At 39.6% G+C, this 24970-nt stretch overlaps 1 protein-coding gene across 1 annotated transcript in view; it reads right to left on the reverse strand.

Moving 5' to 3' along the window:
- LOC133343833 (DNA mismatch repair protein Msh3-like) overlaps window positions 1-24970 on the reverse strand; it is a 70383-nt gene that overhangs the window by 30191 nt on the left and 15222 nt on the right. The window contains 9 exon segments of the mRNA XM_061553734.1: window positions 212-276; window positions 2933-3101; window positions 5985-6172; window positions 6907-7039; window positions 10018-10127; window positions 10717-10801; window positions 12661-12775; window positions 16111-16235; window positions 24203-24369. Of these exon segments, the coding sequence (XP_061409718.1) occupies window positions 212-276; window positions 2933-3101; window positions 5985-6172; window positions 6907-7039; window positions 10018-10127; window positions 10717-10801; window positions 12661-12775; window positions 16111-16235; window positions 24203-24369 (1157 nt within the window).

Below are 24970 nucleotides of genomic sequence, written 5' to 3' on the forward strand. Positions count from 1 at the left end.
GTGAATAAATGCATTCTACAATCGCCCCCTCAACGATTAATTGTCTGCATCACTCACCATAAAACAGTCTCAGACTATTCATTGCTTTAAATCCCCATCACCAGCATTTCCAAATCAGTGCCTTTATCGGTTGGTCGGGATGCATTCAGCAAGCCGCTCATCCTCAGATGTAAATCGGTAAGAGGAGTGCTTGATCTAAAGGAAATCTCACCTGCCAATCTTTACCCAGTTGGAAGGAACTGTGTGTAGCATGGAATTCCTCACTTCTATTAAAAACTGGGAGGAAGGGGGGGGGGTAAAAAAGGCAATAAAGTATTTGAACAAACAGAAAAAAAAGCACAAGATATGTTATGGCATGATACTACAGAGTGCTTAGGTCTAAAATTGTCACAACTGAAGTGAATAATAATTATATTAGTACAGAGCATTTAATTAAGGATCTGAAAGTGCTGCAAAAGACAGGAGACAGAATGAAAATTTAATAAATACTGACAGAAAAGCCTTTCCACTTTAATGCTCTCATGCTTATAAACAAATTAAAGAAATGTTTGCGTATATGTGACAATACAAGTGTAGGTTAGTGGTCATTAAGCACAGGGCAGCCAGAGTAAACAGGTCAAGAGCAGAGCTATCTGCTAATGAGGGCTTCCTATTCATGGCAATAAGGCAACACCTGTAGCAATGTTGGTCTTTGATTAAAAAAACACTTCAAAGCTCTTTACATCAAATCAATTAGCTCCATACCTAACCCACAATTTCAGAGTTGTAATTATCTGCAGAGGAGCGATCTCTCAGTTGTAATGGCTTTGCGGATGACTAGGTCCTGTACGCAGATTAAATAAATAGATAGTTTTACGTGAATGTTACAAATATTAAAAAGTGAAATTTTTTTAAATGAAACCAAAATTATTGAAAAAACGAGTTTTTCAAATTAAAGCAGAAATTTAAATCTGCATTGTCCTCGCTTAAAATAAAAGCAATTTTGTAATACAGGTATGATTGTGCGTATGCAGTGATTTTGTGCCACCTTTGATAAGATGCTTCTTCTTAAATATAATTTGATAATATACAAACTATGGTAGTTTATTGAAAAAATTGTCACGTAATGTAAAATTACATTCCCATGTCCAATGTCTTAGGCTCTTTTAAACATAAGTTGTATTATGTCCCCAACTGCAATATTCTCTTGGTAACGAGGTGAGATACAAATCTGTAAAATACGAACCAAATTGCAAGTGCACTAACTACCACTCAATATTATACACAGACAACATAAATTACAATGAATTGGAATTTCTAACAACAAAATTACGTCTAAGAACAAAAATGTGCTCAATATTTAGACTTTTTTTTATTGCAATGTTGAGAAAACTTGCATCTATCAGCAACAACTGCACTACTGAAAATCCAATCTAGTACAGGGGTGATCCATCCTCAAAAATAGTAGGCTAAAGGCGGTCAGGACTGGGATGGTGGCACCCAGGAGACTAATTAAACATCAATCTGATAAGCAAAATGGAATCACAGTGTTCACGTCCAGTTCGATTAATAGATGTAATGTGGACTACATAGAAAACCATTCATCATTTTGTTTAACGCCAGGACTTTGTGCTTTACCCGGCAATAGTGCTCTTTAAAATAATAAAAAATGATGCATAGTACTATTTACAGTAGAGTTAAACTCTTTTTAAAAGCTTATGTAGATTGAAAAAATTCTTAGTATTTAACAACAAAAAGTAAAAAAAAAGCAAAATACATTTCTTAAAATGTATTTGTTTCTTTCTTTGGCAAATTTTCACCCCAACATATGGAGTTGTGTCACATTATTGATAGTATGATGGTAACTAATCATTTAATGATCAAACATGGACCGTGGAAACTTGTTTCAGAATGCTTGTATTCCCCAAATGCATGGGAAACTCACTATGATGCCTAAACAAACGTAACATGACCAGATTATGCACCCAATAAAAAAACGTCTGCAGGGTAAGTCTTCATTGTGATGTTACTCTGCTACGATTTTCTAACCAATAAAAATATTAGATTTTTTTTTTATCAGCCAAATTGAACTAGAGTCCCCAGAAATGGTAGAAAATATTTTGAAGGCATGCAAAGAATGTTGAAACTTTCCAATTACTAATTTATTATTTTCTTTACCTAAGTGACTTTACCGAAAGAACCAAGAGTATGGATCCTTGCAGACACGAAAACTTCAAATCTAGAATTCCAATTAAAGATTTTAATAACCCCACAATAAATAAGGGAGGCCAGATAATTATCATGGTTGGCTATGTATGGTGCAAAATAAGTTGAACATACATATATATAGATGAAATATATAAATGTGTCGTTAAAACCCACCACCACCCGACACAGCCAACTAGTAAGGGTTGTCACGGAAACAGACCATGCCAACATGATAAAACTCATCTTGTTACATCTATTCTACTTGCATGTACTTGAATGTTTTAAACATACCCCTTATTTATCCAGGAATTATTCAATAAATATGACTGTCCTACATTGGGAAGTATTATCGATTGCACGAATGAGTATTTAGCATGTGGGGGGGGGGGGGCAGGGGGGAGGTTGGGAACCAAAGTATATTGGATCACAGGCTTGCACTACCATGCCCGGATCGGCGACTGCACGCCTTGACTATGGTTCTCGGCCTGTTTGACACGTAGACTTTGGCAACCAATATTATCCACAATAAAGGTTTTTTGTGGGTTATCTTTAACCCACCAACACCCAACACAGCCAATGAGTAAGGTTTGTCAGGTAAACAAAACGTGCCAATTGGTTACTACTGCAGCACACCGGTGCGTTGGAGAGTAAACCCACAACATTTACAATCTTGAGTTCTCAGCCTGCTAAGTTAGACGCGCCAGTTGGACGGTGGCAGCAGCCACTTCTAGGGGGGGGCAGGCACCTCTTGGCCGGAGACGGTGGCGTAGTCGGTGGCTGGGCTACGCAGAGTCCGCCGGACCTCGGTACGGTGCTTCCGGAGCTCTTCCAAGACGGCCCGGATCTCCTCGCTACGCCTCCGCATGCGGGGAAAGCCTGTCAGGTCCGTGAATAGACGCGTCTTGTCACCTTCCCTGCCGAATCATAAACCCACGTTACAACAACACTTACCATAACAAGATTTTATTTCTGAAAAACACCACCTAGCCAGTGAGTTGGAGCAAGTACACAAAGCCCTCAGGATGAACGGATACTCGGACCGTACAATCCGCAAAGCTTGTCTCCCCAGCCATGGGGAGACAACCTTCTGATGAGCAAACCAAAACCATCACTTTACCATACATAGCAGGGGTTACCAAAAAGATTTCTAAAATCTTAAACAAACACAATATCCAGGTTCGTTTCAACACAGTACACAACATCGGTGATTTAATCCCATCTGTAAAGGATGTGATTCCTGACATGCAATACCCTGGTGTCTACAAACTGAGTTGTGGTTGCGGCAGCAGTTACATTGGGGAATCGAAATGACATGTCTCGTTCGTGAACACAAGGCAGATCTGAGACATGGTAGGACCAATACCTCTGCCGTTGCTGATCATTGTTTTAACGCTGTGGGCTCACACGAAATTGATCTCTCCAAGATGGAGGTACTCTGCAAACCTACCGGCTACCTTCAGAGATTTGTTCACGAAGCCATCCAGATATATAAACACAGACACAACTTCAACCGAGAAGATGGGTACAAACTGAGCAACCATTGGAAGGACGTTATTAACCAGGTAAAGTCTTAACTGACTGTGATGTTTTCCATCCTACCTGCCTATGTCAACTGTTATTTCCGACTCTCCGAGTACATCACCAGGTTAAATATCTGTGAGGCGGCCCAGCCACAGGAGGGATCCCCGCCACTTCTGGTGGCTGGAACCATCTCACATTGACATGCTCATCTCTCACATTTACATTTACATGCATGTTCCTTCTCTAGCTCCGCCCACTTACCCTTGGGTTGAGCCCACCAAAATGCTATATAAACTCTTGTTGCAGCAGCTCTTTCTCCTGTCAGCTTTCTCCTGCTGTATCTGTTCCACCTCATGACAGTCGCTTGTGTTGCGATCGAAACCTCGTGATTTATGTTATTTTATACCTACGTGACTTTACCAAAAGAACCAAAGAGTACAAGTTATCTCATTGGCGTGCTTTACGTCAAAATATAAGAATTCGTGTACCACAAGCACAGTTGTATTCTTGTGAATTGTGCATAATATAACCTTGAAATTATTTTAGATCAACAAGTCAAATGTATCGTTAATGACGTCAGCCGCCAATAAAGGCATTTGTTTCTAAATTGTTGGCAATTTTGCATTCACAATGTCTTTTCAGACATGAGGCACATTATATTCACGTTGAATTTCCATCAAGGTCAACAAATGTGTCAGAATCATTCTAAACATGTGGGGAAAATTCAATTGAAAAAAAAAAGTCCATAAATATCTGGTCCTTTCTTTTCAACCATAGCCAACGAAATTAAAAATTAACCCTCTATCTTGTCATTGACCGCCTGAGAGATGAGATGAAGGGCAGGAGTTTTGTCATCAGCAACTAATATATCTGATCTGAAACGCAGCAGCTTTTAAAATTCTTTTTTCCCTTCCTTAATAATTCAAAATGTGTTAATGCTTGCACATTTGTCTCTCTCAATGCTTTTACTTAAATCAAAGGCTGCCAAGCATGAGGTAAAAAAGCACCGACATTGTTAGAAGGTTATTGGGCAGTAACAAATTGATGAATTTAATTTAAAAAAATTGGATTTTCACATTGTTAATTCTGTTAAACTCAAAACACATGCAATGAACAAAAAGTATGCAGAAAAAAGTAAGGATTATTTTCATTGTTTTTTGCGAATAAGAAAGTCAAATTTCATTCAAGCACAGCACATGAGTTAGAAAGTAATGATTCTATGGAATGATTTGTGCTCGAGTTTAATTTAGCATTTAGTTGTAAGACTCTACAAATGTAAGTCACAACAACAGAACCGTTATTCCTAATATTTCAAATTAAAAACAGCAATTAGGTTTGCACTTTGATGCTGAGACTTTATTATTGGATGGGAAATCTGGAATGTCAGAGCCGGTCTTTTATCAAGTACCTCTACATCACCAAATGCCAGGTGTGATGGAAGAAGCACCTCATGGCATTAAGCGTTAATGAGAAATGACTGCAAAGCTATCCCACAAGAGAAGCTCTCCATTTCAGGCCAATTCTACAGAGGGCCCAATCTAAGACGTAAAAAACACAGCCATAGGTTTTGAATGCGTAATACTGCTCCGTGCAGGCTATAACCTTTGCAAACCAATTACAATTGAATCAGGGAAACTATGATAATTGTATACTCAAGCTCCGTGCAGGCCAAACAATATTAGTTTTAAAAAGGAACAATATTAGTTATTGTGTTCGTTTTGTACAAAATTTACATTTAATAATTTATATCTACAATCTACTACCTATCTGGAAAAAAAATTAAATGGGTTACAATTGCATTACTGCTTAAGTCATCTCAAGGTTTCCTGTATTATACATAGATACAATATAGTAAACATTATAACTACCTGCCTATGCTGTACAAGTTGGTCTAAAAGAGTTAGAAGTCTGTCTTTTGTAATTACAGTATTTCTGCTCAACATAGACATTTACACAGGTTAAAACAAGTGTTTCAATGGTTTCTACAGAATGCCCAAATGAGAGCAAATTAATCGACACGATCCTGTGAGTGGCACTGCTATGCCAACTCCTTCACTAAACTACAAACATTCCAGAATGAATAAAACAATAAAACATAACCCAATCCCCGATGGGAGCTGGATTTTGCATGTTGGGCCTAAAATTGCAAGTAAAATTAAATGGCAGGAAAACATTGGGAGACCACCCAGGTCAACACAGATGGCAACAAGAGCTGCCAGAAAAAACAGAAGTTATTATTGAGAACAAGACAAAAGGCCTCGGTGCAGATGTCTCACTTGGCGGCCTGTTTGTCCAGCACACGGGTGTAGTGCTGTATATGCTGCAGCCGACGTGGCACATCCAGGAGGATGCTGAGCAGGAGCGGAGAGGAGAGCTGGTCCTGAGCGGATGCGGCCAGTGCGTGAGTCTCTGTACATAGTCTCTCCAGGCTGCTAGCAATGAGGCTGAACTCCTTTGTTGAACACTGGGTAAACAACATGGCAGTATTTAAGCTGATACAATATGAATAAAATGAACAAATAAAACACACTTCAGCAAAACATTTTCTTGCTGTGGTTTTCCCACCTGATGATGATTGCTTGTGTTTCAATCGAAACGTCGTTTATTTTATACCTAAGTAACTTTACCGAAAGAACCAACGACTACACATTGTAAAGTTAAGATTTAAATTGTACGTAGTAATACCGAAGTAGGCAATGTGTGGTTCTGCAGTCTCTTTCCATATTTGAGAGAGGATTTCAACATCCTCAGGGCGTAACAGATTTCTGGACGTGATTAAGGCCTCCACCAAGTTGACTTATCCCAGATGAGTACTTGTTAATGTGTCTGGTTCTACATAATTGAAAACCGTCGACTCTATATGACCCAGAACAACCTACTCTCTGGTGTGCTCACAGGCAAAAAAACAAGTGCTTGCCTGAATTACTTACCCCTAATTACGTGAATATTGCACCTTTCATCCACCACCTCACCTTGACATTACTCATGCTGTCCGATTTAAACACATATACTTGTATTCATCATTAGTCATGGGCTGGCGAAGCCACTGGGACCCTTCATAGCCACCAGGGTCATTCGTGGTAACTGTTCTATTCTGACCTGGCATAAGGACCGAGACCTTTGAGGTTTAGGCAACAGTAACTTTCGTACGCATAGACAAAGCAAACCAAGCCTTTTTAGATGTTAAACACTCGGTACCTTTCTGTGATAGATGCTGGTCAGTCCACGTTCCAGGTCTGGTAGCTTCCAGAGCAATTCCTTAGCACGGCTCAGCACCATGTGTTCCGATGCCAGGATTTCACTCACACAGTCCAGACGTGCATTGATGTCACTGCGAGGGCACACATGATTAATACTTCTTGTGCCAGCAGTAGAATTACTAAGCATACAACAGTCATTTACTTAACGATTTAAAAAAATGTCATTTACAGTATTGAGAGGATGGTATTATACTGCAATGGGCACACATTAAAAATGTGACTTACTATAGAGAAAATGGATAGGCTTGTCTGTATGCTGAAAAGTGTGTTTTTAGTCTATAAGCAGACATGTTTTTTAATAATAATAAAAAAAGGTTTTTGGGTTAGATCATGTAAGTATAAATGTGTCGCAACCCTCCACCACCTGACACAGCCAATAAGTAATGGATTTGTCACGTAAACAAAATGCCAATTAGTTACTACTTCAGCCCACCGGTGTGGAGAGTAAATCCACAACATTTACAATTTGAGTAATTTACCAGTCAAAGAGTTCTCATGATGTGTTCATAAAAAAGTACAATTGTAGCATATATTAAGCAATGCCCACAGATCAAATGGTAGAATTGCACTGCCTCTTGTTGTAAATTCTACAGCAGTGAAATTTCGATTTAAAGCTTTCGTGACTGCAGGGATTCATCTTCTTAGTTCTTTCGGTAAAGTCACGTAGAAGGGAAATAATAAAATAATGAAAATAAAACATTAAATAATTCTCACAACGTTTCGGCCACAACGCAAACAGCCGTCCTCAGGTGAAGAACAGGTCTGTCGGAAAGACAGCGTCTGAATGACGCAGTGGTTCTCTACAGCAGTGGTTCTCAACCTTTTTGGTCTGGTGGCCCCCCCAATTAAGACCACTGGCCCTTCCCCCCCAACCATGGTCCCTTTAGCATACCCCAACCCCAGGTTGCCAATCTACAATACACAGATAGATCACATGTCCACACATTTAGTCAATGCGGAGTGAGGAATAAGATTGTTTTATGTTGTGCTATTAGTGTGTTCTGTCGCCACAACCTCGCTCTGACGTGTCCTGCACACATTCGAATATTTCCTACAAGGTATCCATGCCACTGCCTAAGCCACATTTGAAAGGCTTTTGCATCCTCACAGGGGGACATGCCACACGGGTTAAGGACTGCTGCTCTCCAGTAACAATCAGAAAGACCATCCATAAGAGGTTTTTTAGGGTTAGAAGATACTGGACGTATACAGTGAGACAGAAGAAAAAAACGCAGATCCTACTTTTTTCACGAATCGAAATGTGAAAGCCGAATTCAATACACTTTAGTCAATGCATAATTTACTCAACCGGCTATTAAAACCAAAACTAAACATTGCGTGGAGAATAGGGTAAATTACGGAATTCTCACAATTTGTCATGACAATGTTATGTTGTCATTTAAAGCATCAGAAGAGCCATTAACACTTAAATAATAGCTGAAATGATGCATCAATTTGATAGATTCTAACAAGCAATGCATTATTTTTCCGATCGATTAATAAGCATCTATTTTTAAACAAGAACCTCTCAAGTTCCAAATATTTGTTGAAAATAGGCAAGTGCTAACATAAAGTAAAACATGTATGCATGTATAACAAATGGATATCTATTTGACATGCTTTATTAATTGCTGTGGACATTACATGTTAAATATAGGGTCGTGCGTTCATCAATTACATGGTAGTAAAACCAAAAAGAAAGTCCGAGTGACAACAACAGAAGGAAAGTGTGAGAAAGAAGGTCTTGTAATTTTATTATTTCATTTGCTATATGTTCATCCGAGAGCTCTGAATAAAACAAAACAAACATGTTATACGAGTTTCACTTCAAAAATATTAATTTATTTTTCAGAACGTAAAATAATACAACTATCCCAAAATACACAAATTTGCTATGGCCACTACTTTCTACACCATAGGCATGAGTAAAACTTTCATGAAAGTGGATAACAGTTTCCTGAACATTATAAATTAGGGTTGGAGATCCAATGGCTCTTATGAAATTCAAAAAGAAAAAAGCACCGTGAAGGATTGGAAAAGGTAAATACACAGAAAGAGTTTGAAAAATAATACTGTTTGGTTGATGACATGGAAATAAGTATTGTCATACATATTTTTTCGCCATATTGCTGTACACCCGCAAAAGATCTAAATTAAACCCTGTACCAATTGCAGATGACATAGGCAGAACAAAATAAATGGTTGTCAGAAGCCGTAGGCATGATTGGGAAAAGTTTCCATGGGAATAAAATTTATCGTTCAAAATCCTTCATGTCCATCAAAGGGTTGTTATAAAATGACAAATGTACCGATCAGAAATAATGTTGCATTGCTATTCTTATATTCCAATGCAAATACTATTTTCAATGTTTAAAAGACTTAAATAAAGTGAATGTCTCGACCATGAAGCCAAAGTCATTAAATATGATCATCGCATTGTGAAACAGCTATTCTGGTGTTATTAATTAAAAGCGTATTTGCATAATCCCCTGATAAGAGATATATAATTTGCAAGAGTCTCAATAGATGAGAATTAACATGTACATATTTTATCCAAATGACAACAGATAGATAAAAAGGTTGATCATTATTTTTCTTAAATTGGAAGCACAAGCAAAATCAAGTCCATCATATACCCCAGTAAACTAGTCACTTTTCAGATAAGGAGGAAGATATTCGAAATGTCAAAATTTAAGTATGCCATTTTGCTGGATATATAACTGCCATTCATACATGTCTCAAAGTCAGCCACTAGAGTAGACAAATTGGCTAAAACACACAATGGATTTCTTCCGAGTTAAAAATGTCATAAAATGAAACGGTGCTTTTGGCACAGAGATCAGAACGACTGCTTCAAATATCAAGGTGCAGAGAATAACAGCCGATGTATTAATCATCACCAAGACATCACAAGTACGTTAAAACACAAACCTGACTGACACTCTTTTCTGGTAAAGCAAATCGCAATGTCAAGAGTTCTTGTCCGTGGCGATATGCTTCAACGTATAGTTTTTTGTTCAGGTTAACAGGTCGGCACGTATCTTAGTACCTTACTGAGATGAGCGGGCGGCCAAGCCAGCTCCTGAACATGCGGCGACCAAACGGAGTGCACGTGTGATCCATAGCCCACAGCAAGCTCCCCTTCACCTTGCCGTTGGTCTACAAGAAAAATATTCACCATCAAGGAAAACGTTATATATTTTGATGTACTACAGTTCAAACTACTTTTGAATAACTGCAAACATTTTAAAACTGATAAGTTTACTTGTGGGGTAGAGTGGTGGCAAGAAGTGGTTAGATAAAGCACTGTGCCATGAACCTAGCCAAGTTCGATTCCCAGCCATGGCTAACATAGATGGTGAGGAATGTCTGAACCAGTCCAGAACCGCCCCTTCACAAACCCACACTAGCATGAAGTACGGTGGAATATATCTCATGACAGACAAAGCGTGGGGAGACCTACATCCAATAGTGGAGTTAAAAATGAGCTTAGAATAATTGGAAATGTACAATCCTGTTGTGAAAATCACGGAGAATAAAGGCTTATTTATTTGTTTGTGTCCAATTGAATGATCATCAAATGCCCTTGCAAACACGAGACTAATTTTTTTTAATCAGATACTCTCATCAAGGTAATAGATCTAACAATCACCTAGAGAGATAAAGAAATGCTCACTCAAACAATTATATGATATCAAGATGTAATGTATGTAAGTATTTATGAAAATGGTTATATTATTGATATTACCTGATTTTGGAAAAGCTCCATATTTTTTTGTGTAATTCCATTGATGTGCAAGCACTCACTTTCCATGGAAAATTTCTGAAAATTGCTGCGAAGTAAATACAAGTAGATTAGTTTTTTTAAATAGAACATTTCCCATTGCAATTTATCCAATGTATATATAAAATATTTAAACATTTTTTCGACACGTTTTTCTGTGGGCTTTGGAAAACAATTACACATACTGCCGACTCATGTAAACAAATAGAACATGCATCATTCCCGATGTTATGAATACAAACATCGTTTGTAAATTCAAAACACAAATTATCCGATAACAGCATATTTTTCAGCACATCCCAAAAACACGTTTTTTTTTTCGCGTGTGAGCACAATTATCAAATAGCGCCAGCTCACCCCCCCCCCCCCCTTTCCAAAGCATGATGGTACATCTCAAAGAGCCCATTCCACTCGGACCGCTTAAACGCATCCATCCTAAATGCCACGTGTCACAGCAGGCCAGCGGAGTTCCCAATCCGTGCACCAGTGCGGTCGTGCAAATGACAGCTAACATTTATTGAGAATCGGCCTGGCCGCTCAGCGACAGGCACTGCATTTATCACTTGGCAAAAGCCGACTTGTAACGACAGGGCCACCCTGCCAAAGCACTGGCTATCTGGCCACCTGACGGATGGACGCACAAGGGGTGCAGCAATAGCAGTGCTGCATGTGCACGCATCATCCCCATCCAATATTCCCATACGCCAAAACAATTGGAACATTTTGTTAGGTCTGCAATTTGATTTCAAATCGGCCAATTTTCTAAAATAAATCTGTCATTACGCAACGAAAAAATACATTTAGGTTTACTGAACGAGGACGTTGAATTGCGGTTTAAGTGATTTATTATTAGACCACCTTACACAATAATTGAAATTCTGATATTTTATCAAGAGTGAAAAAGCTGCTGCTGTGGCGCCAGTGGAAGCCATGTTCATCGACTCCACCTAGTGCCCAAGTGACCACAGTGAAGAACGCAATCGGAACAGCAGTAGCCAGTTCAACTTCTTGATCCGACATGTATATTTTAATTATATTTCATTCTACAAAATAGTTGTATTCGATCGTGCATTATTATCCAACAACATGCCATAACATACAATATTGAACATCTAAAAAACAAGAGCGTATTAATTTTTATTCATTTTCATGGTTATGTTTATTACTCTTGTATACGGAGCCAATACTGATCTGTAAATACCACGTTTTTATAATATTGTATAGCCTAAACACACATTTTTTTCTTATTACACTCAATGTATAGATAAAATAAGGAAACATGAGCTTTTGTATTAATAACATGTAATGACAGGAAAACTTTAACATAAATAATGTGATGTGATAGGTAACAATAGGATTTGTCAGGATTCAGCCAAAATATATATATATTTTAAACTGAATATTAATTACAATAATTTTAAACCCTTTGTCAATCCACTGCTGGATGAAGGCTTTTCCACTGCATATCAATCACGGATGTTGTTTGACCAACAACATCCGTGGTCGGCGTGGGTTGAAGAAGAGTGGGGGGAAACAACCGGATCGGATATCACTTGTCTCTGATGTGAGCCACAGCTGGGAATCAAACTCAGGTCACCTGGTTCATAGCAGAGTGCGCAAGCTACTGGACCACTTGGCTTCCCTCTTTGAAATCACCTGGCTGAGCACACACTTATTTCACCCTCATTCGAAATCAAAATGTTCAGACTGTGCAGTGTGTTTTCATTGAAAGGACATTTGATTGTTTAATCTACATTCTGGTACATCCACTGCGAAATCCATCATCATAATTGAGCTTCCATAACTGAGCGATGGTTGACCAGGGGCTTCGACGAAATTCCTTGACTCTTGGAGCAGAACGTCTATGCATTGTAGAAGAGTGAAACAGAGGTGAGGACGTGTTCGTACCTTGACAGGTAAAGCACCCTCTGCAGCCCAAACTCCGTTAGGTAGTGAATAAGGACCGCTAGGCAAGCAATGATGGGCTTCTCCATAGCCAGCACATGGGACAGCTTCTGTTCATCTGTTTACACATTGTAAACAAAAAAACAATTACACCAATCAGCACATAAAAAATCATAAAGTTACACAAACTGGAAATACGGCACCATGAATCAGAATATCAGAATATGTATTTAAACTGGAGGAATCTGATGAGCTATGAAACTCTTTTTCACAGATGTCCAGTAGGGGCAGGTAAGAAGGTTACAACAGCAAACAGTAAAACAACATGATAGTAGTGCAAAATACAAGAAAGGTAAACAAATCACCCAAACACATACAAACAAAACTAAACCATCCCCATCTTGCCAGGAAAAGCCCACCGAGGTATTCACTTATTTTTCAGAAGCGACCGGGCCACAAATTATAGCTCAAAGTCGGCAATCATTTGTACATTTATAGCACCAATCTAAAAAATAATATCTCAATGCGCTGGTTTGTCTGGAGCCAAAGTGAAAAAAATTATGTTCTGGCAGAACAAACATCAAATTTTACAAGGTTTGTCTGTACACTTCAGTGATTAGGTCCTTCATTGCATGCTATTAACTGACTCAGTAAATCCTAAACTAGGCATGCATACATTTGAGGGTGGTGGAATGGTGGCAGAGTGGTTGGTCGTCTGTGCTTTGACACTGGTGACCCAGGTTTAATTCCCAACCATGGTTAACATCAGTAGTGACTGATAATATATCTGAACTGGTCCTGGGTCCTCCACTTCACCAACCACACTACACAGCGTGGTGAAGTATGGCCAAACAATCATCCACATTGAACACAGTGAACAGAGGCCTTCATAAATCAGTGGATTGACAAAGGGATCTATATGACAGCATGTGAGAAGCACTCACCTCTTCAAATGTTTTCTTTAAAACATGCTACAAATATGAAGTACCTGTATTAATAGTTTTTCTTTTTAAAGAATATTTCATTTGAACCTATTGTTGGATATTTGATCAATATGCCTTGTATGTGATTGGCTTAAGATCACCTTTGAATAGAGATCACAAAGATGTATATTCAGAGTCCTTTTGTTAATCCACTGCTGGATGATGGTCTCCCCTCACCGTGCGGGTTATTTGGCCATACTTCGATACCCAGGTTAGTGAATGTTGGTGAAGGTGGGGAGCATAGGTGTGGGAGCAAAGCACAGTACAATGATGGATTTTGCCGTACTATCCTCTGCTGCCCACAACGTAGCCCCCAAGCCTATAATAACATGACCATAACCCATCCGAACACTATCCCGGCACAACTCATTTAGATTCAAAGATGCGACGAGGTCAGTGGCATTCTGGGTGATTGGTCAAGGCAAATAGAATCCGGACATGGAATTATACGAGTCTATGCTACACAATAAAAACACAAAGTACAGCAGTTGACTTCTAGGTCATAGCTAATTTAATGAGTAACAGGGACACTACTGACTTCATCAGAAAACTCACTTTTTCTTCATTAAGAGCCTTTCAAGCACCATGTTTATGACAAACCCATGCACGTAAAGTCGAGTCAATAATGCATGTTAAGAACTTGCATTTAAATCTTATAACTGGATAGGGATTCAGTAATGAAAATGGAGTGTACCACATAGGCGGATTACGAACGCGCATGACTGCATGCATTCTTAAAAAAAATCCCACATTAACTTATAATTACAGCAGACAATTCCCACCAGCTGTATTCTTGCATGCTGTGGCATGCTGTTTCCATCCCCAAGCGAATGATTGCACCCTTGCTCTGCCTGGTGGTTAGTGCGACCCCACGACCCGCACTCTAAGTGGTTTTGTTTTTCCGTGTGGTTGTGCTACGATTGCTGTGGGGCGTGAAATGGTGAAATTGTCTAATGTGTGCACCGTGCTGCTTTAATGTAGTAATTTGGCAATTTTTATTCTCACCTTCACGACGCTGACACATAATTCAGCGCTGTCAACTGAGGTGCAGAGGGAAGAGCTAAGATTAAAGGCCAGCCCAGAGGAGACCACTGACAACCCTCTCCAAGGTTCCCTTTTTCAAGGCATTCGGAATAGCAGGACGAGGCAAAGTGCTTGAACCTAAATTGTTAAATCCCACAAAAGTACAAATGCAGCTCTATCCATTCCAGGTAAATATGGTACTTTTAAAATGTGCACATCTTTCAATTTGCAAATGCCCAAAGAGCAAGGGTTTCCTCTGCATGAAATGCACACAAAGGTTTACATTTACACACGTGGCTATTACAGCCAAGTTAATACTTGGAGTGCATTTCTTTGAAGATTGACTTGTACTGTATAATTTAGTTGTCTAACGCCAAACATTCTAAGTTATTGCATTTTCTTTTCATTTCTCTCTACCAAAGTACTGCCCCACAGGCATTCCTTTGTGTTTTTTACACATTTTTAGTTTTGAACGTTTTTTATTGTCAGCCTGGTTTCATTACTTTATTTTTATCTGCAGCTTCTTATAGCAGAAGCCTGTGGAGGATAAATAAGACCATTTCATGACTATTCTTTGGAGGAAATGTTATCTTGCGGTAGGCAAAACCAATAGAACCCGTTCCTTTGTGCCCAAGCTCAAAATATTATTGAACTGGCAAGATTAGATGCAGTGATGTCCAATTTTAAAACTTTGGAATTTGATTTTCAAACTTATACAGAGGTCACTGTAGCGTAATGGGATTTTTTAAATAATTAAGTTACTGAGGAAGAAAGCCTGTAATTCTTCCTGGCAATCAAAACTGTCTTGAGGTTTTACTAGGGCGTATTAATTAGTTATTTACATGCCACTATAATTACACAGCTAATACTAGGTAAAAGTTAATTAATGGGTTTTTTGTTTTCTACCATAATTAAAATTAATGCTTAATTAATTAAAAGTATGTATACACTAATTATTATATTTATACGTAGAATAAAATTAATTAGAGGCAAATTCATATATTCGTGTAAAAATGGGCAAGTAACTTTTCTCTATCTATTTGACCATTTTCCACAAATTATCAGTATTACCGCATTAATTGGCTCTAAATATTTTGTAACATGAATATTTATATTAACTTTGGTCAATATATAAAGTTAAAGGCAAGATGTTAATAAAACCAGAACCATGCTGGGCCACTCTTTACCATCTGGGCCACTCTTTATCATCTGCAGGGCATCTAAACAGCACCTCATTCAGAGTCCTAGCCACGACATAATATTCGCTTTAACTACCACAATTCTAATAGTTTTACATTTCCAAGTGGGAGATTGAAATCAAACTTCGAGCAACTCCCATTGTTGGCAATAAACTTGCAGCAGTCAAATCATTCAAATCTGCAAATACAAGTCTGCCTGTGCTGCAGCTCAGTTTGGGGAGATCCCAGAAGCAAATCAAATATATTACCATGATTGCAGTTGGACTGCAAACTCTCGGCCCCGAAGAAACGCGAGACGGCTTGGAAGGCTCGGCTGTGCTCAAACAGATCAACGTCCACACGTTCAACACGTACCCGATCGTCACCCTGCGAGCTGCAACAACAACAACACGAGACTGTTTGCACTTGTAAGGTGGCATCGACAATCATTGCAATGACAACTCAAGCATAAAGATGATAGGTGGATTTTTTTTGTTTAGATACAGACTGCTTTCACTGCTGAGCCTGAAGACACATCAATGGTTATGCAGCGTCAAAACGAATCAGAGATCAGTGGAGAGGAGGCACATTCTAGCCCCAGGGATCACTGTTTTTTTGTTGTTTTTCTTTGGGTCTGTTGTGCTTGTCATACTGGGAAACACTGTACTGCTTGCCACTATCCATTTAACAACAAAATTATCTCTACACGAATTCAAAAATGTGTGCTAATTGCCCAGTGACGATTAAATACAGCTTCATGCAAGCACCACAAATGAACAGAAGAAATTTAAAGTGGATCATCTGGGGTGCTCTGTTTGGGGCTGTTTGGTATTGTTAAGACTTAGCTAAAAAAACACATGACATTTTAGCCCATGACTAATTTGCACAAACATAAACAGGGCTAAAGTTCCATTCAAGCAGATCAAGTGTAACAATTATCATGTGTTAGTGCGGCCCAATAATATGTAGAGCAGCATCACTTTCAGTTATGCACCAAAAAATCCAATTAAATAGACAATTGATTCTAACTATCAAGTTAATCTAGGAAAGGAAGAAAAACCCTCCTCTGTTCAATCATCAATTAATGTTATTGTCATATTTTCTGCACTCTGAGAAGGTTCTGTTTTTGGTAAAAACAGCACAAGCAAAAAATATTGATACTCAAAAACAAATACAGTGAAACCTCTACATGTTTTTAAGAGAACCAACCAAATTGAATATTCGATGTGGGAAAATATTAATTTGCAGAATAACTAATCGACAATTTTGGATTTCTTTGAGACTTTGAGACTTAAACATGTAATATTTATGCATAAATGGGAAATAATCGTATCAGCAACTCATAATGTCTGCAACGGCATCTCAATCTGAACCAAAATATAAAAAAATGCAACAGTGTGCACATTTCAGCACTGTTTGCAATGAACTATTTTACAAATAGCTTATTACAACCTCCACAATTTACTCCCTTGTCATTCAGCACTACTGCCAGTGTACATACCCTCAGGTGAAGAACAGGTCTGCCGGAAAGACCATTCAGACGCTGTCTTTCCGACAGACCTGTTCTTCACCTGAGGATGGCTGCTTGCGTTGTGGCCGAAACGTCGTGAGAATTATTGTATAATGTTTTATTTTTATTATTTTATTATTTCCCTTCTACGCGACTTTACCGAAAGAACCAAGAAGATGAATCCAGTGGTGAGTGAATTCTGAACCGGTTCTGGGCCACCCCTTTACCAACCCACATTAACAAAGGTGACGAAGTATGGTTAAAGACCCCTCATGACCGACACAGGATAAGGAAGCTTTCATCCAGCAGTGGATTGATATGGGAGTTGAACACTATTGTATATATATATAGTACATTCAACAACCTACCAATAGCATGTGATTCATTCAGTTATTTATGCTAAAGTATCAACTTGGTGAGTCCATTTTACTTTAAGAGTGAGTGAACAAGTGCTTCATGAAATCCCACTAATCCTTTGCACTGGCAGAGGATTAGTGGGATGTTGTCCGAAAGCACGTAGCTGATATACAGCTTTAATAAGGGCTATATTGCTTTCAGCTAATCTGCTGCAGATGGCCTCGCATATATTCTTAGCCCATTACAATTTAGATAATCTTTGTTTCTGCTTATAGTATGTGTGGAAACACATTCCTGCGAAGGGAGCTGGTAGGAACGTTGGGTTGCTCGGTCAATGGCCAGGGTCAACGGCAGGCGTGCTGTATTCCGCAAATATGCCCGACTGTGAGGGCGGGCACAAGCCGGTGTGAGTAGGTTAAACATTGAGTTTTATAAGGGCACCACGGGGTGACCAGCCCCTCCCCACCCAGCCCCACCCTCCCCACCCAGCCCCACCGTCCCCACCCAGCCCCACCCTCCCCCAACCAGCCCCTCCCCACCCAGACCCTCCCCACTCAGCCCCTCCCTCCACACCCAGCCCCTCCCTGCACGACGGACGGACACAATAATCCCGTGGGCTGGTGTAACCAGGAGGTTCCTACCAGTAAAATGCCTCTTCCAATTGTATTGGTGTGGCAACACCTGACTGACTCAGCACTATATTTCAATTGAAGTGCTCCATCCAATGTAGACACAAAGGGATTCATGAACAAAAATAATTAATGTTTAGTCGAATGGATGGATTTTTTGGTGAAAAACTCAGGTTAAAAAAGCATCACATTAGTTTATCATTATATAATTGTAACATACATGTCTAGTTGTACAATGGATATTACTTTAACACTTAAATAAAAAGCTAATTGAAACAAAGTGTTAAAAAAGGAAAAACTATGTGTTTCAATAAATACTGATTCATGTCCTGATAAATATAAACCACTGCATGTTATGCCATTTTTCAATTACAAAATAGCTTTAAACCCTTTGGAATACTCCACATAAAATACCATCAATCTATATAAATTGTAATCCTATCACATGCATAGGCAAATTATAAACAGCATAGCATTTTAAAGCAAATGTCAGAGCAGGCATTCCACAATCATTATAATCCTTGGCTCCCACACACAAGCGCAAATATGCCAAGCCTGCCAGATGAGCACATCGCGTACACACACGCACACAGCACCACAGCTTGTAGCAGGAAGGGATTCCCCACTCAAAATGTGATCACCAGTGGGTGTTTGCAGGACAGGTCCAACCCTGAAGGTGACAACCATATTCCTCTCCCCTGGGACAGCTCATAATAACGCCAGCACATCCCTCTAATTATCCTGGTATGAAGAGGCAGTCTCACTGGCAAGCTAATTACTGGAGGTCTATAATGAATTAAAGTGCAAATAAGTCACTTAGTAACAACTCAAATGAACCACCACTGTATATTTAACTGATACGAATCATTGTAAATAGAAAACGTTACGAGTAAAAGTGCACTTAACATTCACTGATTTTACACATGGCCGCATACAGGTGGGCTTTTTAGTTATATTATCACACTCAACAGAATTTAAGAGAAGATATCGCAAACAGTAAGTTCACGTGATGACCATGGGCAGTCGTGGGGATGAGGCAGGAAGGGAGAAGGTGAGCACAGGAGATCAGAGCTGTGGCAGCAACAACCTCCACCACCAGCACATGGCAATGGCGAGACAGAGATCAGGCAGAGGGAGACACTCAGCAATGCAGAGAGAGACAAGATGCAGAGCCATAGGGAAAAAGACGGGGATACACAAATTGAGACATGACAGACATATACATATCAGGAGAAAGAGACAAACGAGACACAGAAAGACAGAAAGAAGAATACAAAGTTTCCAAGTGTAAAAAAAATACAATAAAAATACCAAAAAAACATATGGCTTCAAATTGGTATTCAGAGAGGACCTATATTTGGTATATGGATAATAAATAGTATCGTATATCTTTAGTACATGACCATAAAAGCCAGCAAAATATTAGCTACTGTAGTTTATGTTGAACTACCGTTTGTTATCAAGACAAACCTTCTGGTAATCCTGTTTCTTTTTAAAAACATAATTGTTGCCTTTCACTTAAATTTATTCGCAAAAACAAACTGCCACAATTTCGCTATCCTTAGTTTGCTTGGCTGGCACCTAATTATCGAGTCTCAAAGGACACTGCCAGCAGCTGTCACCAAAGGAGCCTTTCACACTCTCCTGACACTCCTCTGCTGGCTGAAGAGAAAATATCAAACATTCCATTAAGGGCTGGTCAGATACTGGCTGAGGGCAGTCGGTGAATTTACGTTTCGTTTGCTGCTAAACTACCAGAACCAATCCAACAGTGCCACCTAATCATAATTCAAAAAACTAATATCTATTTTGTAAATGAAAACACTGGCATTCAAAAAACCCATCAATGTCACAAAAAACGAAATGTGGAAATAGTGTGAATAATTTCATCGGTGAAGCAGTGGCACAGCGATTAAGCTATGCACTATGAATTCTGTAATTGGAGTCCAAATGCCGGCTATGGCTATTGTCAGTGGTGAGTGATATCTCATAACCAATCCCCCTTTGCCAACGAGCACTATCCATCATGGTGAAGTATGGGCAAATAACCCCTCAGTACCAACACAGAGTGGGGAGGAGGAATTCATACAGCAGTGGACTAAAAAAAATCATGTCTTAGCTACAGACCATCATTTTTGTGTAACAGTCAATGGCAAAACCATTTCTAGGATAGAAAGATGGGTACTCTAAAAAAAGCTGCTGGTGCTCAGGTAAAGAGTCTTTTCAAATCTACACCACTTGGCTCTGAATGTGGAATTAAAATCCCTATGCATCTCGCACAATTATCTTCAAACATGACACTAAGCATGTGGCTGACATTTCTTTACTGAAGTCCAGATTGTCATGCCAGATGTTAGGCTTTTTTTGCAAATGCAGCACTTAACATTTGACAATGAGCTAATAATGAATTTGCGCATTAGTGAAAAACCTATTACAACATGTGTGGTCCCACTGGATATGCATTATGGACAGCCATGTGTGGTCCTGCTGAATGTGTATTATGCAAGCCAAGTGTTGTTCCCAACACAATCCTGTACTATACATTTACTAACATTTAGAATAGGCAGATACGACACTAGCAGGAAGCCCACGCTACTGCAGGCAGCCATCACCCCCACATAGCTCCCCCTGTCGAGCCCCTCTTCTGTCACCCACTTTCTAAAGTCACACTGACAGTCGAATTAAACCTAATTTCAATGACAATTGCTCCTGACCAGATGCAGGAAAAGCCAAGTCTGACTTCCTGGATAACAATGGCAACTCAACACAACAAGCCACGCAAGCACAACTGTACACTTCACTTTCTTACCGACACACCACTGGCCAATTTGCGAAGGTGAGGAAAAACTTTTGCGAGGAAGGTGGGTGGGTGCGGAGCGTGTCGGTGGCCAACTATGAAAACCGGGTTGAACGCAAGTATCAAAACCCTGTTTAGTCATAACATTGGCCACAGACACTCTGACTACACAAAATAACCCATGACAGCACTTAGCCAGAATGCCCCGACTGGGTCACCGCCGCACCACTTTCATGAATCGGCCACCTTGAGCCCCGAGCAAACCAAGCCTGTAATCTTTTGTGAATCTGGGAGGGGAGCTCTACAATACGGCCTTGCAGATTTCTGTCCAAGGCACGCCAACTATGCTAGCCCAGGACACCACCAACGACCCTGATGAAATGCAGATCACACAGGTCAGCTTGGATGCCTTCATTAACCCATTCATTACACGGTAACGGAAAAATGTGGAACACTACAAAATATAATGTAATGCTCTTTCAAATAGTTGCATGTGGACGTTCCCCAGAATAAGATAAAATATGTATTCATTACTTATTCTAATGCTGCCTTAATACACAAGCGTAATGAATACACAAGCGTAATGAAATAGCCCAACCTTCCACTTTAAATTAACTCTCGTTGAATCGTGAAAGCCCGTCATTGGAAAAGGGGGAGGGGCAATGGATTGACCAGTGCTTAAGCCGCTTATATTGTCCACAGATCACGTTTACTTTGCCGTGTTTGCTGAATTACTGAATTCATTCTCAAATGAAAAAAATGAAATTTGTCAATTAAAGCACACCGATATAAATGTGGATATAAAACTTTAATTCACATGCAAAGGTATGTCCTAATTTAATATACAAACAAACACAGCTTCCTCTTGACTTCACCCTTAGCACTGGCACTATTGTTCATGCTCCAAATTTGTCAGTTAGGGGCATCCTGCCCATGGTGTTTGTAAGCAGTGGCAGCATCGAGACAGTGACGAGATAATTTAATCAGCCGCTCTTCATTGTTTGGCAACGCCACAGTGAGAGAGATGGGAGAGCACTGACCTGGGTCCACAATACTTTGTAGAGACAGCCGGGCAAACAAGCAAGTGCCAAAATTGGACAGTGCCTTTTGCAAAGAGGCCTTACTCTTGTGTTTGGACGCACAGTTTGGCTGTGCACTGTGTTGAGTGACTTAGCCACCAATGCAAATTATACTTGATCTAGTTATATTGGGCATAATACCCAGTATCGCATAGTTTTGACGTGTTTAAAACATTCTTCAGTTGATGTGAATATGCATGTATGTTGAACTTCTCCCACTGTGCATAGGAGGTGTGGGGGAAGGACATCAAACTATACACAAAAAGCAGTTCTAAATAAATTTGTTTTCAATCTATATTTAAAAATGCATAACTCCAGTGGCATCCCAATTAGGGGATCAAACGAATGATGCATTTCGGTAAGTTTCCAGCAAAATAACGTCTTGTTCTTGTCAAACTACACAGCTAACTTGATACATTTGTAGAGCAGTGAATGTGATGTTTACTGCGAAAGACATCTATTCCACATGGTAACAACAATGCAATGCAAATAGATGTTGCTATAATCAGTTTCACATCATTTTTTCTACTACATGGCAGATAATTTTACCAGTAAAAAAGTAAACCTAAAACCTTTTTCATAAATTATTGTCCAAGTGTACATTAAAACGTGCTTAACAAGAATGCATTGCCCTATTGCACTTAAAATAATCTTATAAAATTCACAAATTAATCAACTTAAAAACGTTAACCTCTGTGATTGATATCTTAAGGTACAAAAATGTCTGAAATAGTCCAATGTACAATGTTTCCAGAACATTTCAGCACATCTTTAAAAGCATAACAGATTACCGAAGTACACATTTGACAAACATATGAACAGGACCTTTAAGAAAATGTAAATTCGCAAATTAAACAGAGAGAAGGCAGTAAAGAGATTTGCACCCATCCACTTTGTTTTAAAATATGTACAAAATGGATTTTGCTTGTGAAAATATCCGTGCAGAACAGGCTCATTTACTTTTAAATGAGTTCATTCAAGAGCAATGAAGTGCACTGACTGAAGCAATACATGAAGGGAAATATATGTTGATTCAGCACTCATACTTGATTGTGATACAGGGAAAGCCACATTTGCATTTGCTGGGTACGTGCACCAGTGTACTGCCAGTTTCCCCATGTATTAAGCAAATAACAAAATAATTAATGTTTACAATTTTTATTTTCATTGATTAAATATGCTTACCAGAATAGGCTCTGAAATATATGTGAATCTTGGCAAGAGCTTTGTTTTATTCTAGTTTTAAAATGAGATATTTTCACAATCCATGTTTTTTTTTCCTTGTCAATTGTCACAACTGGCATACAAAAGCCTCTTAACTATAAAATAACAGTTTCCACTTTTTTAAGGTTGCTCAATTGTGTTTTGATTAATAAGACAAAGATGAAATATATTTAAAATGGCAACTCAGTCACGGCATGAACGTACAATTCACTGCCCTTAGTCAATCCACTGAAGGCCTCTCCAACCTTGTTGGTTATGAAGATTGTTTGACCATATGTCACCATGCTGTTCAATGCACATTTGTGAAGGGTGGGAGGGTTCCAAGACCAGTTCAGGTATCACTCCCGATTCATTCAAACTCGTGCACCAAGATTCCACCAAATTTTAAATGAATCGGAAGAAAAACTGCAATAAAATATCTTTATCAGTACCGAGGCTCCCACAAGGCCATGCGGGAGAACGTGTGGCACAGTTTGAGAGTGCGGTAGCGTTGCTAAGGTTCTCTGCGGTGAGTACAATGTTTTTAAAAACAACGGCACAATGCCTCTCTAAATAGAATTAACGCTGAACCGCTTGCGCGTTTCGAGATCCAGCGGTGAACGGGACCCACCCTCCAACTTGCTGTCGTCTCGAAACAGGAAAGGGTTAAGGAGCCTATGGTTCAGTGACACCTGTGGGACTATAAAGGGCACTCGCTTTCATGCCGAGGCTTTCGCAATCAGACAAATGTATCGTCAGCGACGTGATCCAGTTTTCTGGCCTTACCTATTGGCTGTGAGCGAGCACAGCGCCCTCTCAGTCTCGTCGGAAAGAGCGGCTGGGATGAGCAACTCCACGGGCTGCAGTGAGAGCACTCTGCTCTCCAGCTCCAGGCGTGACTTTCCATCCTCGAAGCAATCGAACAGCAGCTCTCCAGTGCTGGGCTGCACTGCCTGAGTGGTGAGAAGCAAAGGCATTTTAAATGCGGCAGGGAATTTCCAAAGTTAGGTAAAGGCCAACCGATAAAACTAGCGACCCACAAGTCCTTTTGGACGTGACTATACGTCTGTCCATTCTTTTCAGTAAACCAGTATATTTTCTCCTCTCTCCATTGTATCTCACTCACTTCCTTTCCCCTATCTCTCTCCCTGTATCTCTCTCACCTCTCACCCTCGCGCTCCTTATTCCCACCTCTCCCTTTCACGTCTCAATCTCTCTTGCCTTTCCCTAATCCTCTCTCCCACTGCTTGTCGCTTTCCCTCGCTCTCCTCTTTCTGTTTTGCTCTATATCTTTCCTCTCCGATTCATGCCATTTCTATTCCCCACCCTTCTCCTATCTCTTCTATCACTTTTGTGTGGAATACACGACCGGGGTGGAGGTATGACATCAGCCCAATGGCACAAACCCAGTTCAACGCGGTGGGATGTGGGTCACATCATCATGCAGATGTGCGTGGTGATATCACCACTGCGCACACGTGCTTGCATGCCAGTCAGGCAGGAATCCAGCCAGCAACATTTTTTCTAATATAGTGTGGAAAAATCAAATTAGTT

This window comes from Lethenteron reissneri, chromosome 18 (genome assembly GCF_015708825.2).
Source record: "Lethenteron reissneri isolate LAM-NWPU_2019-01 chromosome 18, ASM1570882v1, whole genome shotgun sequence".
Classification (NCBI taxonomy): Eukaryota; Metazoa; Chordata; class Hyperoartia; order Petromyzontiformes; family Petromyzontidae; genus Lethenteron; species Lethenteron reissneri.